The sequence below is a fragment of the Alligator mississippiensis genome, chromosome 11 (genome assembly GCF_030867095.1).
Source record: "Alligator mississippiensis isolate rAllMis1 chromosome 11, rAllMis1, whole genome shotgun sequence".
Lineage (NCBI taxonomy): Eukaryota > Metazoa > Chordata > Crocodylia > Alligatoridae > Alligator > Alligator mississippiensis.
In genome coordinates, this window is record NC_081834.1 from 20,400,028 (window position 1) to 20,420,863 (window position 20,836).

Below are 20,836 nucleotides of genomic sequence, written 5' to 3' on the forward strand. Positions count from 1 at the left end.
CTATATATATATTTTAAGTCCAGGGTATTTTGGGTCACAGATGTCCGATGATGATAGATGTAACCTCTAGAAAATAAAACACTAATATTGTCATGTCTCGCTTGTCCCATTCCTGCTTTATAAGATTATGCACTTTGCAAATATGCCTTGTTAATAAAATGTTCAGGTATGATCGTATCCCTGTATCTCACTATCAGCAGCATTTCGAGTACAGCAACTGAAAAAAGTATTTGAGTTTCCATATGAGCTACTTTAGAAAACCATATACATCTGGAAGTAAATTAGATCCTGACCGAGAATTTTATAATTTGTCCCTTTCCTTATATTAACCAATCTCCTAAGGTTTCTTTGTGTGGTTCTCTTGGGAAGTGATATTAGTATACCCTCTACCTCAATTATTTCTGGGAGGGTTAATTTACTAAATAAAGCGTAGCTTGTTCTCATTCTTCTTGACAGGCTTGCACCAAATGCAGTCCTATTGTACCTTGCAAGTGTCATACAGCCTCTGACAAATGCAGCTACTCTAGCAGGTCCTGAAGGGAAAGATCACAGAAAACAGAACCAGCAGTTTGCATGCATTTACAACTAGGTCAGTATAATGTGCCTGTCAAGCTGTCTCAGCCAGTATGTAGCTTGTTTCATAGGGAGACAGCTTCTGCATCACTTTCAGGGTCACATGCCAGTAGAGCTTGTTGCAGCAAACGGAGATAAAGGATTTTGCACCACAGCTACATGTACAGATAAAGACTATCCTAGTCCCAGACTGGTCCCTGTTGTGTTTCAGGGTACCTGTGACTATCGATAAAGCAGGCGTGGGTAAAATATGGCCAAAGGATTTTGTCCAGCCCACAGTGGGCCCCCTTGGACCCACCAGGCTGTTGTGCATGGGGCTGGTCTTACCACCCCTAGGTGTGTGGCAGCACAGCAGCTGGACTCCACTTCCTAGCAGCCCCAGTGACAGCAGCTCCACTGAGACCAGTGAGGACCTGCATGGGCAGGATGTGTGGCAGGGTGGATATCATGGGGTTGTGAATTGGTGGGGAGCAGCATCTGCAACTGGAACAGGTGGGCAGGGCTGGGATCTTAGGACCATGACAATGCAGGGCTGGGGCCTCCACATGCCCCTACCTATAGAACCACACATCCTTGTAATGGGTGCTGGATTGTAGCCCTGCACTGGACCCCAGCCTCGCACTGTCACAGCCCTAATATCCTAGCCCTGCCCAACTGTCCCACTCCCAGATGCCACTTCCTACCCACCTGTGGCCCCATTCCATCAGTCCTGCCTCACACAAAGCAGAGCCACTTAGGGAGTTTTTATGAGGTTTATGGAGGGAGAGGGGGTAGGTGCTGCTGAACCAGCCTGTGACAGGTCACCAAAACTCCCTAAGTGGGCCTCCAGTCCAAATAATTGCCCACTGCTGCATTGAGGGCAAGCAATGAATGTGCAATGAATGAACCAACAGATAAAGTTCCCTGTGGTCTGGATCTAACTTGTGAGGAGGAGCAAGTTTGACACCCTTGCTTTAAGTAAGCATGCCACTGAGCATTACCTAATTTCGCTTCTGAGTGAGAGGGGAGAGATGTGTACGAAATCTTGTGTGACAGTTTTAAGCTTTTTATTTTCACAGAACCTAAAGTTCCAATTCCTACATTTAAAGAGAATTCTAGAAACAGGCACATTTAAAAAAAAAAGGCAATATTTAATTTACAATACCCAAGTACAATAAGGACTTATTACATCCAAGTTTTATCTTCAGTTCTTTCCAGTTGAACCAAAGCCACCCACACCACGTTCAGTGTCATCTAGATTCTGAAAAATATCAAATGTTAGCTTTTTCAAAAAGTTTTAAAAAACAGTAAAATGTTCCTATTCTTGCAAATTCATTTCATTTTCCAGAGCTGATGAGTGATTTATAGCATAAGAGGTATAGCGTAAAAGCAATACCAATCTAAAGTACGCGTATTTTATTTTTTTAAAAATAAAAATCCAGTCCAGGAGTGAGTTTTGCAGTTTTTGATTTTTAAAACATAATACATGTTTGAATACAATGGTTTAACAATAGTCATCTACAAGAAAAAAAAATGCACCCAAGACATTTTTCTTTCCATCTGTAAGATATCCATGACATGCATTAGTGTTAATTGTTAGAGGTGCACCAATATATTGGTGCAGCACCAATAACAGGAAAATTGATATTATTGGCAATTGGCATTTTTTCCACCAGTGTAGTCCAATGTCGCCAATAAATGCCTCATGTATGTGCGCAGCCGCATGCATGCACGTGGTCTGGAATGCAGCCCTGCAGTTCAGAGAGCAGCATCTGGGCAGTATGTAGGGAAAAGGGGTCTGGGGGAGGGGGGCAGATCGAGGCCCCCCCATGGTGAGGGAGGGAGTGGGGCTGGGGCAGGCATTGCCCAGCCAGGGCGGGGTGTGGAGCAGTGCTGCAGGTGGCTTGTCTTGGGGAACAGGGGGGTGGGTGGCTCCCTGCTGTTGCATGCACCCCTGAGGGGGGCATGGGGGAGGCACGTGTCCCCCAGATTTGTGCATGGCGCAAGGGCGGGCTGCCTACTGCAGGCTCAGGGCCAGGGGCTGCACCAGCCTTTTCCTGACAGGGGGGGCTACAGCAAGCTTCCATGCTGGGAACAGGCCGGTGCAGCCCCTGGCCCCGAGCCCACAGCAGATAGCCCACCCTTGCCCCACAGGTGCTGCGCATCTGCCCCTGCCCCATTTGTTCCCTCACTGTGGAGGCCTTGATCTGCCCCCTCCATGCCTCTTCCCACCCCCCCCCCCCCCCACCAATAGACTTACTTGCCTGATGCTGCTCTGCAAGCTGCCGGGTTGCATATTGGCTATCAGATCGGTAGCAGCCAATATGGCTGGTTAATAATTGGCCATCGGTATTGGCCAAAAAAATCTTTATCGGTGAACCCCTATTTATTGTTTCAGGGACAGATCTGCATTCCACTTCTGCTGTTGCATGGAAAACAGTTGTCAACCAATGTAACTTGTATTTTAGGTAAATGCTGGGCAGGGACTCCTACAGTTTGGTGTTCTCAAACCGTGTTAAGTTTATTAATGTAGGAATTCAATCAGAGTATGTTTATCATTGATTTTTTTTAAATGAACTCTTCCCATGCCTGCCCGTCCTTCCAAGACTTAAAATTTACATACTACTGTTATAGTTATCTGTGTTACCTTGGATAAAAAAGGAAAGTTATAGAGATTCTTTAGTTTGCTTGGGCAGCTATTGATACTACCAGGAATCTGAGCTTAAAAATAGCTTTTCATATAAGTCTTAAAAGCCAAACAACAAAATGTTTCATTCCACTAACTTACCTGAACTTCCTCAAGATCAGGATAAAAGATACGTTCACAGATCAGCTGGGCAATCCTGTCCCCTTTTTTAACTTAAGAAAATTAAATTGAAACTGTTTTTTAAAACAATCTGCATTTTAAAATGTCATAAAATAGTAGAGAATTAGCTCTTGATTTGAATCTCAATTATACAGACTTTAGTAGCAATTCTAAGGTTTAAATTATGATTAATTGGCAATTTAAAGTCATTCAAAATTTCTCAAGTTCACATTAATGATTTAAATAAAGTTTAAATTAGGCAAAACAGCTTCAGATAGACACATTTTTCAAACAACCTTTTGCAGATTATGTATTTTCATCTTTTTCCCAAATTAATATTCCTCAGGCCATCATTCATCATGGGAGGTCTTCATCATTCTTAACTGTTGTCCTAATTAGGTTCATTATGCTGGAACTTCACTTTTGGTAAACCATAAGCAGCTCTCACTGAACATAAAAATGTTAACTTTTGAACAGAGCTCTCTCACCTCCCTGCCTGGGCTACAATCTATCCTATCCTATCTATTTCACTGGGAACACAAGCCTTTTCATGCCATGTGGCTGAGGATTTTCCCTACATCCGATTTGCAAATGGTTGCTAGTTGTACGGTAACCAGCCATAACTATTCATGAAACTTTTACATTAAACTTGATAAAATTAAGGGAAAATTTAGGAGGCTGACTGCAAACATAAGTTTTGTCAAATTCGACACATACCTTCAAAAGGTTCCTTGCCAAAATTAAAGAGTACAACACCAACATTTCCTCTGTAATCTTCATCTATGACTCCAGCTGCAATAAAAAGTAATTAAGTGCAATACCTAGATTAGTAGATGAATTTCATAACCTCAGAATGGTATCATTTACACTACTGAAGGATGCAGTTAAAAGTATATACTAACTCCTGGAACATCCAGATGAAAATCTAACTTTACTAACCAAAAAGGCTCATGTTTTCCTCAAATTTAACATGGGTATTTCAACAAGTCTTTATCACTGTGCTAATGATGTTGGTCCCTACTGCAGAAATTTTTTTTTTTTTTAAATAAAAAAGGGGATTGTGATTCTTCATCAGCTGCTTTAATTGTTTTGTTAACTGGGGCAATTTATTTCAGAATGAAACCACTATCAGATTACCACAGTTTAGGTTTGACTTATTGACAGAGAAAGGGGCTACATGGATAGTTACTGCAGATCAGCTTTTGAAACACAGTCCAAATAATCTAATATGTCCATGCCCAAAAATGACATTCACTAATATTCAACTGTAAATATTAAAGGTGCACCGATACAGTTGTCCATATCATATCGATAAAAAGAAAATTGACAGTGGCAATCTGCTTTTAATGGATGATGTGGCCGATCATGCCACTGATTAAATGCCATGTGCATGAAAGCAGCCACAGCATACACATAACTAGGAATGCAGCCTGGCAGCTTGGAGAGCAGCATCCAGACAGTAAGGCGGGAGGGAGGGAGGGTGGGAGGGGCAGATCGAGGCCCCCACAGTGGCTGGGGGCACAGGCAGGCACTGCACAGGCAGGGCAGGGCAGAGCAGAGCCACAGCTCATCCGGGGGCAACTCCCAGTGCTGCACATACCCCAGGGGAGGCATGAGGAACATGTGCCCCCCCCAGAACTGTGCACAGGGTGAGGGCAGGCTGCCTGCTGTGTGCTCAGGGCCGTATCAGGCTTTCTGGCAGGGGGGCTGGGCCTGGGCTGTGCTTGGGGTGGCCAGGGGCACAGTGGCAGCTCTGGGAGTGAGACTATAGTGAATTTTGGGGTGGCTGTAGCCCACTCTGTAGCCCCCCTTGCCAACAGTGCTGCCACTTACCCTGTCTGTCCCAAGTCCGCAGTGGCAGCCCACCCTTGCCCCATGCACAGACTGGGGGGGGGGGGGGGGACATGTGCCTCCCATGCCTCTTCCAAGGTGCACACAGCAATTGGAGTCATCCCCCCCCCCCCCTCCCAAAATGCCATTGCTCTGCTCCATCCCACGCCCTGCCCCAGCTAATTCTACTCCAAGCCACTTGGTGCAAACTTAAATTAAAAAGCCACTATCAAAATAGCAATGAAGAAAAGTTTTATGTCAGTGTGGATGCTGCACCTAAAAGCTCCCCAGTGTTCAAAAAAGCTTTATGGGAAAAAAACCCCAAAACACTCCCACCACTCCTTATCATCGGATCTGCGGATCAGTACTATCGCCAGCAAGAGACCAAGGATTGGCCAAGGCTCCTGCTATAATTAATTTAACTTAGACTAGCTTTCAGTATGACAGAAAAGCTTCAGCTATAATGAGGATCTTTAGGGAATTTGTAATAGAAACAAGGGGAATTTTGGTAAACTCCTAGTGTAAACACCAGCCTGCACACAGACTTGCACTGATTTAACTAGGCGGGGGCTTTTTTTTATTAAGTCAGTATAAGCATGTATAGACAAAGTTTAAGAGCCATAACACAATATATGTAATATATAATACTTGCTCTCTAATTTTCTAGTGATATACTTTATATTATTGTTTCTAGAACCTTCTATCATAGGATCCAGAACTCCTGCACAAGCATTAAATCCCATAACTATTAAGTGCACAGTGCTAGACAAATAGCTTCACTTGCTTTAAATTATAGTATACCAGTATCTAGCTAACTGAGTGTGTCAATATTTCACATACAATACGTGATGGGAAATCTAACCTGGCTGTAAACTGAACTAGACCAAACTATTTATATTCTCAACCTTACTGAGGTTTAGTTAGATGTGTAATTCAGTACATTTGCTGAATGAGGCAGTGTGGTTGGCACGCTGAGAGAATGTATATTCTGCACATAAGTAACAAATTCAGATTTTATATATGCACACACACGAGTTTGGTGGAAGTATTTACTGGGTGTGTGTGTGCGCGCGTGTATACCCACACACATATATACACCCCCCCCCCCCCGTAAATATCTGCACCAAACTCATTAGGTTTCTGAACTAGTACTCAGTGCGACATCACAAATGGTCTGAAAGGACTTCTGTCCTGAAAGTGTATGTCAGTCAAAATCTGGACTAGAAACTTCTGTACATTAAAGACAGACAATTAAATTTATTTATTTGACATAATTCATGCTAGTTTTACTCCAAGTAATAATACTCAAAGTATACTACAGTCCCAGTATGTTCAAAAGCATAATCTTATTTTTAAAGTGCAACTACTTTGATCTAGACACCCTAGTTACATTTTCACCCACAAAAATCTAAATTATTTAACTGTTCTTTGGCTGATATCTCTAAGAAATATACAGAATGGAATCATCCCTGCGATTTCAAGCTGAACTCAGTTGAAGTATTAGTACTACATTTAAAGCTATAACAGTAAACAACCTTTCCATGTAATGCCAAAACCACACTTGAAGTGTTGGTACACATCATTTTAGAGATGTGTAACTATTCCTAGTTTACCTTCTTGATCTACTAGCTATTGCTAAATATTTTCTGGGAAAATAGACAATCATATAGCTGTATGTACAAGATCCTCATGCTCAACCACTACACACCAGTGCTCTGTGTGGACTGCAGAATCCTATGATAGTTAGGAGAGAGACTAAGCCACTGTTTTTTTAATTAAGAAGTCTTAAGTGTGGGAATCAGTTTATCCTAAAATGATACCAACTTCCAACAAAAATGAGATATGAATATCTATATTTGGTCCATGATAAACCAAAACCAAGATGTTATGTTCAGTGATGTTCATATTTTGCTTGACAAGGGCAGTTTAATTTTAATTAACTGGATGGTTCTGATCACCAGCAAAACATCTTTCCTCAGAGTCTCTCAAGTGGGATAGAAAAACTTAAGTATCCAGGTCTTTAGCCAGAGTAAATAAGCATGAGTTCATTGATTTAAGATGTCCATTCACTTCTGTGTAAAGTTAAATGAGCATCGCTGAATTTTTTTTTTAGTGCTATTTCAGCTTTTGAATTGCCAAGAGTTAATATAAATAGTCTTACTGTTGCCTTCTGGTTTTAGTGCCAGACTAATTTTTATTGGAAAGGCGAGTTACTGACTCCAATGATTTACGGCACATGAGAATCTCACCTGAACTATTTTCTGTGCCTTTTAAGATAGGTAAGCATCTTAATGCAATTTCAGTAACTACGGCTCTGCCTAATACTTTAACATTTGCTATGAAGTTTGCCACTCAAACATTTTCTTTTCATAATATGTTCCAGCTTCTGATCATCCCCTTCAGCTCTTCCTGTGTACATCTGGTATTGTGTGCCATCTCCACTTTGGCACTATTCTGTAACACAAGGTGTCTCTCTCTTCGCCAAGCATTGTTTCTTGCCGAGTTAAGATTTTACAGGTTTCCAACAGATACTCTGACATACCTCTCCTTTTTATTTTAAAAATCATATCTTGTTCACAGCCCAAAGTAGGTACTTAACAGTAGGAATGAAACTCCACCTGAACATTAAGGTAGTTAATAGTTATTTAGGGCAAAAAGCTTACCCTGAAGAATTAACTAAATTCAGTACATACCTTACCTCCTTTGGAAGTGAGCTAGGATACCATTCTCACTATGTCTAGGCTTCCCTTTCCTTGCTCAGTAACCGTTTCATTAAACCTCAAAACATAATTGTCCCATCTATCTGTTCACAGACACTGCTTTTGTGCCGACATATCATCTCTCTCCTCCCTAGAACCAGCTGAAAGTTTTCTGCAGAATGGTTAGAAGATGAAGGTAGAACCACAGTCAATGGTACCGTCACTCCCTCACTCCACATACTTTGACTTCTGTACAGAAGAGTTAGGCAGTATTAATTTCTGCTGAGTACCGTCAGCAGGAACATGGACACAAAGTGACAGCCAAACACTCTCTAGATAATGGGATATAAACAGATTTTGCTTTTGTTGCAGCATTCGCTGTATCAGGATGCATCTCAGCACAGCTGATCCGACTGATCAACAGAAAAAGATGGCGTTGTAATCCTTATATTATAATAAAACATTCATTCACAAGGACAAGTATGCTTATGAGATGCATATTCCATGAAAACATATCAATGCCTTTTTCCCACCCCCCCCGAGGCACCATACCAAATGTCAGGACTGTTTTCCACTCATGGTGCGTGTTTTATTAGCTCTTTCAAAATGCTGAACATAAGCATTGAACAGTTAAGCACTCAAGGTTTCATGCCAACTTTCCTATTTCTCAGCTTAACTATGCATCCTTTTTCTGTACCCCAGTGTACATGCAGTGATAATACTATTTAAAATTATAGAAAAGAAGTGCAGTAAATTAGTATAACTTTCTACTTTGCATTGCTATGTGTAGCAAATAGCATTCAGGAGAATAACTACATCAGAGGTTCTCAAACTGTGGTTTGCGGACCACCACTGGTCCGTGAGAGCTCCATTCAGGTGCTAAAGCTGACAAACATTACACCCTTCCCAGAACTTTGCTCAGAAAAACAAGCACATCCACTGCATTAGAAAGGTAAAACTACTGATATTAAAATATGAGTTGTGTGCTTTGATTTGTAGAACAAAAAAAGTTTATTAAGTGATCTGCCAAGACTCTCAGCAATTTTCAAGTGGTCCACGAAAAAAAATTTGAGAACCACTGAACTGAATCATATGTTGATGCTGTATTTTCCATGCCATCAGAGGGGAAAAAAAGCTCCCTTAAGAGGATGGACTCAAACTCCCTTGCAGTAGGGAGCATGTCAGTAGCAGAGCAAAACCTTAGTGTCTTCTAATGATCTTCAGCTGGTATGAAGCACTAGCCGTCTCTCCCCATTTACAGAGATTCTGTGACAGCAGCAGCAACTCAGATGGACAGAGATTTTGATCTTTATATACAAATTAATAGCAATGTGATAAAATTGAATTTTAGCAAGCAATCCAAATCAATACAGACATGGATTGTAGAGTCCTTCCTTCTTATGCACCAGGCAATTTTTATTATTTAATATGCAAGCCTCTGGTAAATTTCATTTCCATGGAGACTTTTCTACTACCTCATGTTTGGAAGAGAAATAATCTTCACTTTGCATATGAAAACTTATTTGATGCTATTCTGTGTTAACTGAATAACAGAGAACTGAAATCACTGGTTTTGAACAATGATGTGCAACATTGGCTCCTGAATATATTGAAACTGTTTCAATTCGAGACTTAATAGGTAAAGAACTTCAGGTTTTCACTTTTTTCCTAGAATAAGTTAATACTAGAAAGGTATAGTTAGGTTCAAATATGCCTCTTAAATTCTTGAGAGGTATAGGATAACGCATCTTAATTTTAGTTTTATTGTTATCTGGTTGACAAGCATTCGTGTTAGGCATCTGGCCCACATATCTATAGCTGTGTTGTGTATTACTTCAGACATTACTATTTGCTGTACCTGAAAAATTAATAAAGCAGATAAGAGAATTATGGGTTTAGATGCCCAAAATATAACCCAATTTTTCTTCTTACCTGTCCAAAATGTTGGTAGACTGACTAGCAAGTAAATGAAAAACCTCAACTACACAAGATACAGTCCAAAACAGTTTAGAGACTTAAATCTCAGAATGCATCTTATAATTATTCTTAAGTAACTAGACAACATAAGACTACCATTTAAAGTTAATAATAATTTCAATGTAACCCTTAAGAGCAATGCTGTTAATGAAACTATAGTTATCACTTTACAACTTAAGTACCTGAATCATGATACAAGATAAAAATTTACAAATGTTGTAAAGGGAATTTAAAATATCTTACCGCCAACATCTATGAAGTGCTTAGCAGCTAAACCAGAACGTGGAGCTAGAAAATAACAAAACATTTTCCCAAATGTAAGAGCCTTTTCAACAGTGAGCATCAATACACATTCTATACTGTATAGGGCAGACTGCTTAAAACCACCAACCCTATCATCTTCATAAGCTCTTCTTAGATTCCTTATAAAACCAACATGTTGTCCTACGAATTTTGCAGTAAGTGGTTGCAATGTGTTTTAAAATAAATATGTATCAATAGCTTCAGGCTATAGTAAGACTGCAGTTTTTAAACCAATTGCATGAATCATTGTTTAGAGCAACTAAAATCCTGGCGTTACCCTCAACTATCACTAGAAGAAGGCTATATCAGATGATCATTTAATCATTAGCTTTTGAGATTAATATGGAAATGGCTTTTAATGGTAGACCCAACAAATAAAACACAAAAATGCAATGTATTTTAGTTGCACAAGACAATATTATTCACAGTTCTATTTAAAAATGAAATTTTGGTGTAGCCTGCAGCTAATTAACAGTATTTATTCAATAGGTGCCAATATAGATTAACTATAGGACAGGCTTTGATTGGCCTCAGGCTGCTTTGTTATGGCCTGTAGCATAATTAGGGGTGGGCAAGCACAGCACCAGCCAGAATGGTGACCTTCTCAGGGTGGCTGTATGACTGCTGGATCAGCAGAAGCAACTAGGGATGGGTTGAGTGCTGCTGCAGTGAAGTTAGGAACTTGTTGAATCCCCAGTTCAGGTAATGCTGATATACCTCACCTCACATATACTCCTAGGTAGGATTTTGCCCTAGGCACAAAACTTGCTAATTACATACCTGGCTATAGCTATTAAATTTGGCTTAAGAGCTTTACTTGTTAAGCTTTACTTAAGAGAAAGCACTAGGATATGTGAAATATGGTTTCCATTCTTTTAAGTTTTTCTAGTAAGGGAGCATTGAAATTCTGGTCACATTTTTATCTTGGGATGTCTGCTGGTCTTCATTTTGTTGCACAATTGAGCAAGTTATACCCATATGCCCAAACAGGCTCCCTTCCTCCCTGTATGATTATTACATTGTGCATTTTTTTAGGTTTACAACTATTTTTAAAAAATGGTAGCACAAACCTCAGCTCCCCTAGAGGGACCACTCTTAAACAAAAGTTATTTTAGTCTATTGTAATTTAATCATTGGCCTTTCTTGAATTTAACAAAAGGATTTTGGTTCCAAATGTTGAAACTTTTGAGAGATGCAGCAGCAAACTGAAGCAATAGCTTACCTCCTTTTATCAGTATCCAAGTACCTTAAGTATTTTAAAAGAGAAAAAGTTTGCTATTTCCTACCCTGTAGTTACTTTACAGGAAGTTTGTGTGCAGAGCTTAAAAGAAATTACTTTAGTTAAGCTCAGAAACCAAAAAATTAACCAAGATTCGACTACAATCATAAATTAATTTTCCATGTTTATAAACTGCAACCAGACTTAATCTGCACACCATAATGGGAATAAGCTACTGTATGTTATAGTATGACATTCAACAGTCTCAAAACAATTAATTTAACCAGGCTAGCTTTGTGTTAAAGTTAATACAATATCCAGAAATGGCTTGATAAATGTTTGAAAAAAGGTTACATTATGTGCAACCAATTAAGTAAATTGGCCCTACTTTCTGTGCATGATTCTGAAACAGCTAATCAGTCAATTTTCTAAGAGACATTTCTCTTTAATAAACTAGATTAGCAGGTAGAGTCTACAGATAAGAATCCCTTTTCTCCAGGTGAGTCTGGGATGTGCAACTGGTACTAGGTGTGCTACTGACATAATCAGGCTTAAAGTTTCAGCTGAATGTTAGTTATGAAACACAGTTAGGTCCCTAAATAGATTTGTCCAGAAATGACTTCTCTCCACAGAAGTGCAACTATGACTTCTCTGTAGTTGCATAATGTAGCATGTAGTTAAACTAGGTATTAACTCTTCAGATTTGTTTATGGACAGGTTGCACAAGAACTCCCTGGAATCCATAGTATTGTATTAATACCCAAGGTATAACAGTTTACAAGAAGTCAGGTAGGTATTTTGTAAGTGCTTATCCGCTGTTGAAATACATGTGATTCTACTACTTAAATCTACACTTAAATCAAAACAACTTCATATGCATGTTCTCCAACAGCTCAAATTAATTATCTGCTCTTATTGTCAAAATATTTTGTTTTGTCAAGTGGTATCAACCAAATCTTCAAGATTTTTCAACACGAGATACCACAGCTCGCAAGAAACCTGCTAATTCTTTTCCTGGGCTTACAGGGATGTAGTCTGAAGAGGAAAATTGCAGAAAGGGGTTTTTGGCATAGTAATTGCATCAAGTTGGTTAATTAAAGCTTTTCTGGAAACTAAGTAGCCATTCAAATAGATTTAAAAGTTGCATCTATTTAAAATTAATAAAGAAACAGACATTAAAATTAATGTAATTTCGTTGCATGGACTAGGTCCTGTGGCAAGCTACAGGAATAACCATTGCACGCTTTTCTTCAGTTTAACTTACCTACTCTGCCATAACATCCAGATGGGAGGGAAATTTGAATATCAGTTTTAACTACAGCCTTTTCCATAGAAGGAATCACATAGTCATAGGCACTAAATTAAAACAGACACATGTTAACAACCAAGAATGTTTTAAATATCATCTTTGTAAGTCAATGACCACCCCCACAGAAATCGATAATTAAAGCAGGTAAAGATGGGGAAAGAACAACTACTTCAGTATCAAGAAAGAGTGTTAATCATGTCAGTCTAAAGTTAGGCAGGAAACGATGCAGGTCACTCAGAAGCATAATTTTTTTGTAGGCTACAGACTGCTTCCTCAAATGCTGACTGGGCTTGGAGAAGAGGGGTACTAAATATAGAAAGAAATGAAGTCACTGAAACACAAAGGGGGAGAAAAGGAAGAGACTACTCAGACTACTATTAGTTATACTGGAATATCAAATTCATTTGGCCCTGTAGGCCAGATGAGTGATGTGGGGCTGGACTGGAGCAGCCCTGCATTCTGGATCTGGAGCGGGTATAGTGTGCAGCGCAGTTCTGCTCCGGCTGCTGGAGGGGCTGTGCTGTGTGGCACCCTGTCTAGCGTGGCCCCACAACGGCATGTGACTACTTCCAGGCTGTGCTGCACATGGTGGCTACTCTGGGATGGGAGCTGGAGCAGGTGCCATGGGTCACTCTGAGACCCTCCAGGGCCAACACCAGGCTCCAGATGATTTGGTTGCATCTCTGACACCCTTGAGTTATGTTAATACTATGATATTACTTTAAGGGCTGTCTACACTTCTGCAAAATTGAAAGTAGATACTAATAAAGGCCCTGCTACATGTTCAAATTGAAACTGCATAGAAACCAGCTCTGGTTTTGTTACACATTTTCTAGCACTAACTTTAGAGCTAGATGGCTCTTTTTATAGGTGCTTTGTCATTTTTGTCCTGTGATAATTACTCTGCACCTGTGGCTGGTCTACATTTATGGCCCAATTCACCAGTGAATTGAGAGATAACTACTTTGTACTTGCAACCGGTCTTACTTGGCACACGTGGCCTAATTTACTGCACGGTTCACCAGTGAATTGCGCCACTTAGGTAACATGTAGTAGGGACCTCACACATGGCAAATCCTGATGCTGGCACTGCCGATTTTGACGTCTCTCAGACTCCAACTATTATAAAACGAATGGGGGGGGGTGCATCACCCAGGGCGCCGTGACAGCTGCTCAGTTGTGGGGGAAACTGAGAGGCAAGCGCCACTGCGTGCCAACGCAGAGCCTCGAGCCCAGCTATTGTGTGTGCATGCATGCCAATGAAGTGAAAAACATGGTCACTTGTGCTGATTTATTCTTAATATCTGCTGTTGTGCTCCTTCCTGCACAAGAAACCCAATCCGGGCTGTAGGGAGACGGTGTGATAGAGCTCAGTTCCCTGTAGCTGCTCGCAGCCTCATCCTGCCAGCACAGGGGGAGGGGGAGGGGGATCCTTCACTGGAGGGGGGAGGTGATGAGACACCTCATTCACTTTCACTGGAGGGAAGAGGGCAGGGCAGGGCGTCTCACGAGAGGGGGGTTCACTGGGGGGCGGCCTGGGCCTGCGGGAGGACCCCCCCGCCCTTCCCTTACCTGTACAGGTCGTAGCCGGCGGCGCGGGCCGAGCCGCGGGACGGGGCGGACGCGTTCTCGGACAGCTTGGCGAAACGCAGGCGCATGGCGGCCTCCTCGGGGCCCGCGGCCCGGGGCCGCTTGCTGGGGGACGCGGCGGGCGCTGGTTGCGAGCACGGCATGGCGGGCAGTGAGCGCGGGACAGCAGCTTTTTCGCGCGCGAGCCGTTCGAGCCGCTCGCCCCGCCCCGCTGGCGCAGACCACGCGGCGCGGCCAGGGGAGCCGTTTGCTTTGCATGTTGCATGGAGGACAACGCCACTCGCCCTCGCCCCCCGCGCCGCAGAATGGGCTCTCCCGGCCCCTCCCCCTGGCCCTCTCCCGGGGCCGTGCGCAGAGGCCCTGAGCAGTTGCAGCCCCCCCCGCAAGGCCCATCCCCCACTCCCGCGCGCCCCCGGCTCTTACTGCTGCGCCGCAGGCCCGCGAGCCACCGCGACAGGCGGGCAGCCAGCATGGCGTCTCCCCTGGGCAGGGGGGAAGGGCTTTTCTGTTGCTAAGCGCAGCCCGGCCTCCCCCTCAGCCGCGAGTCAGCGCCGCGCCCTGCCCCGCCCCGCCCCGCCCGCCCGGTACCTTCCCGACCGGAGTGATGAAGCGCGGCGCTACCCGCCCTCAGCGGCCTCCTCTCGGGCTCCCGGGGACGAGCAATAGGGCCCGGCGACGCCTTCCTGGAGCGCGTCAATGGCGGGGCTCGGGCTGCGCGGGGGGAGCGGCCCGGCCCGGCCCGGCCCGCCGCGCTCCGGGGTCATAGCCGCCCGCGTCCGCAGGACGATGCGTCTCAGTCGTGATCCGGCTCCTGCCGCCAGGCTGGGCCCTCGCGGGGCGCTCCGGGAAACTGCAGCACTGAGCTCTCACCCCCTAGCGCCAGGCCCACGCCGACATAACGTGCCTCTGCCCGCTTTCACCGGGAGCGTTTTGGGGGGACGTGCGAAACGGTCACAGGAAGCGAGAGGACGCAGCTACAAATCGAGTCCTCTTAAGTTTGGTCACCCGGGCCTCTTTTGAGGCAGTAGATGGAAAGGTCTTTTGGGAAAAATCCCCAGCAGTGTGCTTTGGTGGTTCAGGGAGGTATTCAGCAGCCGCGTTGGTCTGAGACAAAAATGCAAAACTAGAACTCGTGGTTCGGATTTGATACCTTTGAGTACACCAGCTAAGACATCGCAAAAAGTATATATATATTTCTGCAAGCTTTCGGGTGCGCACACCCTTCCTCGGGCTCGGGAAATTAAAGACCATTCCATCTTCAGCTTCCTCTGTGCAAAAAATGAAGTTTATTTCCTACCTGTGAGGACTTCTTACCATCTTTAATTTTCCCTGAGCCCAAGGGAGGATGTGTGAGCCCGAAAGCTTGCAGAAAAAGATTTTTATTTTATCTTATTTTTTTTTGCAATGTCTTAGTTGGTCAAATAAAAGGTCTTGTCTCTGAACCAAGAGTTATAGAGTTTTGCATTTCTTTGTTGGTCCTGTCACCTTTTAAATTAAAGCAGGATGGACCCCATTGCAATCGAGTAGAATCGATGGAATCGTAGAATCCATGAACATGAGGGTCGGGAGGTCACATTGAGTCAAACCACCTGCTCAAAGCAGGGCCAGCCCCAACTAGATCATCCTAGCCAAAGCTTTATCTAGCCAGATCTTAAAAACCTCTGGAGAGAGAGATTCCACCACCTCTTTACTACCCTCCTAGTCTGAAAGTTTTTCCTAATATCTAACCTAAATTTCCCTTGCTATTTGCTGTTACCAATTGTGGAAAATAAATGTGAAGATATGTCTAGATTTTTGTGGATATTTTTACTGCTATTCAATACTTAATAGTTTGATGTGTTGTGTTTGTCAAGAGGAGTCAATATTATTGACCTAAGTGAAGGTAATGCTTAAATATTTAATATTTATACAAAGCATTACAAAAGGCATCTACAGATGGGAGTTGATTACAACAACCAAAAAAACAAGCGATGGTACATTTACAGAAGATTAACAGTTTGGGATGCTCCATAGATAAACAAAAGCAACTGGTTTTACAGACTGGATTGTATGTTCAGGGTCTAACTGCAATTACTGTGTGACAGGCTCATGACTACTACACCAGCCAATGTGCGTGCCCCGTCTCCTGGGCTATGTCACACCTGGGTCTGTTCTCCTGCCACAACTCATTATGCTGGGTTTTACCTCCAGAGGTGGTGTTCAGTGGTTTCTGTAGGACCCAGGGCAACTCTGCTGGCACATCTGTGGGGCTCCTCCCCTACACCCACTCCCTTTCTGCTTGCGTGTTTAGGATCATACTGGATGACACTCAGATCTGGTGACGGGGCTTTCTCTTCCTCCGCTGAGGCCTGGTGATGATGACCGCTGCAGGGGGTCTGGCTGTGGCCCTGTAAGGTTGCAAAAATCACAATTTAACAATAATTCAACGAAAATAGCGCTCAGATGGTGTGGTGGACAGGGCACTGATGCCCCCCCCTGCAGAGCACTTTTCTTTGGTGTGTGGGTGTCTCGGTGCCCAGCACACCCTTTTCCCACACATTCTTAAGTCAGTGATGCCCCTTTCTGGGCATGCTTTCTGGTCCGAGTTCTACCTGACCAGGTACTGTAATACCGCAAGGCACGTCCCTCCACACCTGCACGCCACTCATGGTTCTGCCGCTCCCCTGCTGGGGCCCTCTGATTCCGCAAATGCTCCACCAGGATTTGTGGTGCCGGGGGTGGGGGTGTCTTATGCCAGGTTTTATCCCAGCCTCAGCTGACCTGCATATTCCTGTGGGGGTTGTCACGGGTGCCAGAAAACTCTATCAGGTCTGGGCTGCTTCGCCCACCAGCTGCAGCAATCAAACTGGCACCTGTTTGAATCCCTGGTGCTGCCTGAGCAGTCTGGGCTTCCAGACTTATTCTGGGGACTTTAGCCCCAGGGAGAGTTACCGGCTCCCTGCTGGCTATGTGGCATGCATCCTGGTCCTTTCGGCCATGGGGAGAGGGACATGCTGAGTCCCTTCTGGCCTTGAGGAGAGTGTCCAGCTCCATTGTCAGTGCTCCCACCTTTCTCTCCCCCTGGCTTCGCTTCTGGGCTTTTTGCCAGACCAACCAGTGAAGCTCCTTCCAGTTGTGTGGTGCTGACTGGTTTGTCTGCAGGCTGGCCATGTAGATGCTGGCATTGCAGTGAGTAGGGCTGGAGCCTGTCAAACTATGACTAACAGCATAGGAAGGAGCTCGTTAAGTGCAGCTATCCCTCCATGTTAAAGTTCTTGTTATCACCAGTAACTAGAATAAAAAAGATATAAAGAGAGGTTTTAAAACTGATAGATGAGCACAAGAAAACTCAAATAGAACATGAAAATGTATGAAGGTTTTTATAAATGCTTGTGTTTTCTCAACTTCTAAAACGTAGATTATAAAATAAAAGGAATTAAAGAAAAACAATCCTTGTTTAATTAGGAATCTGATAGGTCAAAGTGCATTTCAATTTGTTCTTGTACCATGTAGGAGGAGAGCAAATAATTTTCATAAGTTTTCTCGGAATGGGCATGTGTTGCATAGGAATGTAGTAGCCACCCTAAATATCGTTATAAGTTGTCTGTAAATAGCTAATGTTACTTTGGCATATTAGCTGCAGTAAGTTTAAGGTTAATGAGGCACAATTCAAACTTAGATATTTAAATGGCTACTATTGTAACTAGAATTTTATGTTTAAGAAAACGGACACAAAGTTTGTTGTTTTAAAGACTGGAAGATGTCCCCTCAAGTTTTTGCTTTGGAGAAAAACTTAGTTAATTTTCTGATACATCTGCCTGACCTAAGTATTTTGAATATTGCTGAGTTATGTATTGTGATGAATATTCTTTTTTTTTTTAATTGTAAAAGGAGGGAGAAAATTTATTGGAGAATGGATGGGGGGAATAATTGGCTAGATCAAGTCTTTAGCAGTGTGACTCAATGTGACATTTCTGGTCACTGATTCAAGTCTATCTTGAGGGTAATTTGGAGGTCTGTGTACATAGTGGTGGTGGTCTCATACCACTTTCTAGAAACATGTCATTGAGGAAGGAAGGTAATCATTATTAAATGTCATCTTTTTCACAGACTTTTAAAGGGATCATACTCTAGATCAGAGTGAAGGCATGTCGCTGGGGAAAGTTTTCACTGCTGCCTGTATGTGCTGTAAGGCAGGTATCCAGGTTGTAGCTGTATTGGTCTAGAGGCAAATGGAATTCCTTTTTATTCTAGACCATTATGACTACAACCTGGATACCTGACACATGGAAGATACCAAATTTTAGCTGCTTTTTTAAAATGAACATTTCATCATTTTTCAATAAGGAAGCAAAATTTACCATCTGAAACCTGAGACCCTGCTCCTGCCCTTGTTCAAGCTAATTTGCACTCTAACAGAGCGCAGAGGTAGGTCTCCACAAAAGACATGCCTGCCCAGAAGAGCATTCCATCGTTCCAGTCTTCTGTGAAATATGAAACATCATAACCAGAAGGAAATATGATTCTACATCCTGCTTGCTACCAGACAACTTTGAGGTAAAAAGATTTTTCCAACTTTTCTCTGAGCCTAATCTACACAAAATGAACTGTTCCAAACAGGAGACTTTACCACACCTGCAGCTCTCCTGTGAAATATTTATTTTCATTTCTACATAGGAGAACTTTTACAATCTTTGCAATCTCCTATGCCTGATGAAGGGTGCCTGTGCCTAAAGCTTGCAAATAAGGAATTTTTTTTGCAAATATCTAGTTGGTCTAATAAAAGATATCACCTCTGCCATGAGTTCTGACTGCTTTTAAGGCAGTGATTCTCGGCCAGGATACCCTGCCTTGGGGTGTGAGGAGATATGTGGGGTGTGAAGAGATAAGCAGATGAGTGCAGGCTCAGGCTTGTTCCTACTTGGCCAGTCCTCTACCCCCACTGCCTGGACTTTCTGAATGGAGGTAAACACTAATACATAAATTAGTTTTTGAAATTGGGTGCCACTCAGTTCGTAAAAGTTATTTAGAAGTGTTTCAAGTCCAAAAAGGTTGAGAATCGCTGCTCCAAGGATAAACTCGTTTGGCACATGTTCTAGTATTTGAGATAAGAGTTAAGTGTGGCTATCAGTTGAGAGTTTATTTCTGGTTTCTGCAAATAAGCAGGAGATAACCTAAGTGATAGGAGGATAATTTATGTTGAAATTGGGGTTTGAGGCTGCTCTGGGGTAAGTAAAAAGAAACAGTGATATGGAATTGATGTTGGGGATGATAATTTAAATTCTGCATTAGTGTTCTGCTATTGGAGGAAGGATTTGTTGTGGAACACAATTGCTGTTTGAGAGAGTTGATTTTCATAGTTTCACATAAAAAAGTCAGTCTCAGAGCATTTAAGATTACTTTAATCATTTAAATTGTCACAATATGGGATTGTGAGAGAACTTCCATAATTGTCCATTCCTTCTCAGAACAGATGAAATTCCTGTTTTCTGCTACTCTGTCCTCTATTGATATGAAACCGGACACCTTTATGTCCTTTATTTTTCTCTTGAAGAGAGAAGGCGTTGGGTTTTCTCTTGAAGAGAAAAATAGAGGACATAAAGGCGTTGGGTTTCATATCGATAGAGGACAACTGGACTTTCCTCTATGATAGCCACCCTAGAACAGGGACAAGTGCTTTCACATCTGGCCTAGCAAGATACAAGCTTATGACTAACCATTACCATCCAAAATATGGCTTAGCCATATATATGAAGAATTAGGGGTGTGTGAAGCGGGCCCTATTCGATTCGGATTTGGCCTGAATCAGGAACAGTGATTCGATTTCATAGATTTCATAGACATTAGGGCTGGAAGGGACCTCGGAAGATCATCGAGTCCAGCCCCCCGCCCAAAGGGCAGGACGTCAGCTGGGGTCATAGGATCCCAGCAAGATAAGCATCCAGTTTGATCTTGAAGGTGTTCAATGAAGGCGCTTGAACAACCTCCGGCGGCAGGCTGTTCCAGACCTTGGGGGCTCGGACAGTAAAGAAATTCTTCCTTATGTCCAGCCTGAAACGATCTTGTAGTAGTTTGTGACCATTCGTCCTCGTCATCCCTTGGGGCGTTCTGGTGAACAAACGTTCCCCTAGATACTGGTGATCACCCCTGATAAACTTGTAGGTGGCCATCAGATCACCCCTGAGCCTGCGCTTTTCCAGGCTAAAGAGCCCCAGGGCTCTCAGCCTGTCATCGTAGGGTCTGCTTCCCTGACCCCTGATCATGCGCGTGGCTCTTCTCTGGACTCTCTCAAGCTTCTCCACATCCTTTTTGAATTGTGGAGCCCAAAACTGGACGCAGTACTCCAGCTGCGGCCTCACTAAGGCCGAGTACAGGGGGAGAATGACGTCCCGGGATTTGCTTGAGAAGCATCTATGGATGCAAGCCAGCGTTTTGGTCGCTTTACTAGCCGCAGCATCGCATTGCAGGCTCATATTCATCTTGTGGTCAATGATGACCCCCAAGTCTCTTTCTTCCATAGTGCTAACCAACATAGCACTGCCGAGCCTATAAGGATGCTGCGGGTTTTTTTT

At 43.1% G+C, this 20,836-nt stretch overlaps 1 protein-coding gene across 2 annotated transcripts; it reads right to left on the bottom strand.

Annotated features, from left to right (window-relative positions):
* Positions 1–1,682: 1,682 nt before the first annotated feature.
* On the bottom strand, positions 1,683–15,188 carry DUT (deoxyuridine triphosphatase). 2 transcript variants are annotated; one of them, XM_019477784.2, is made up of 7 exons: positions 14,874–15,188; positions 14,268–14,409; positions 12,651–12,742; positions 10,108–10,152; positions 4,076–4,150; positions 3,341–3,411; positions 1,683–1,813 (listed from the first exon to the last, which is right to left on the bottom strand). In XM_019477784.2, the coding sequence occupies exons 2-7, from the start codon at positions 14,351–14,353 to the stop codon at positions 1,757–1,759; spliced, it is 426 nt and encodes a 141-aa protein (XP_019333329.1). In that variant the 5' UTR covers positions 14,354–14,409; positions 14,874–15,188; the 3' UTR covers positions 1,683–1,756. The 2 variants fall into 2 exon arrangements, with proteins under 2 accessions (XP_019333329.1, XP_014461588.1); XM_014606102.3 differs by lacking the exon at positions 14,874–15,188 and having other exon boundaries at positions 14,268–14,588.
* Between the last annotated feature and the right edge of the window lie 5,648 nt (positions 15,189–20,836).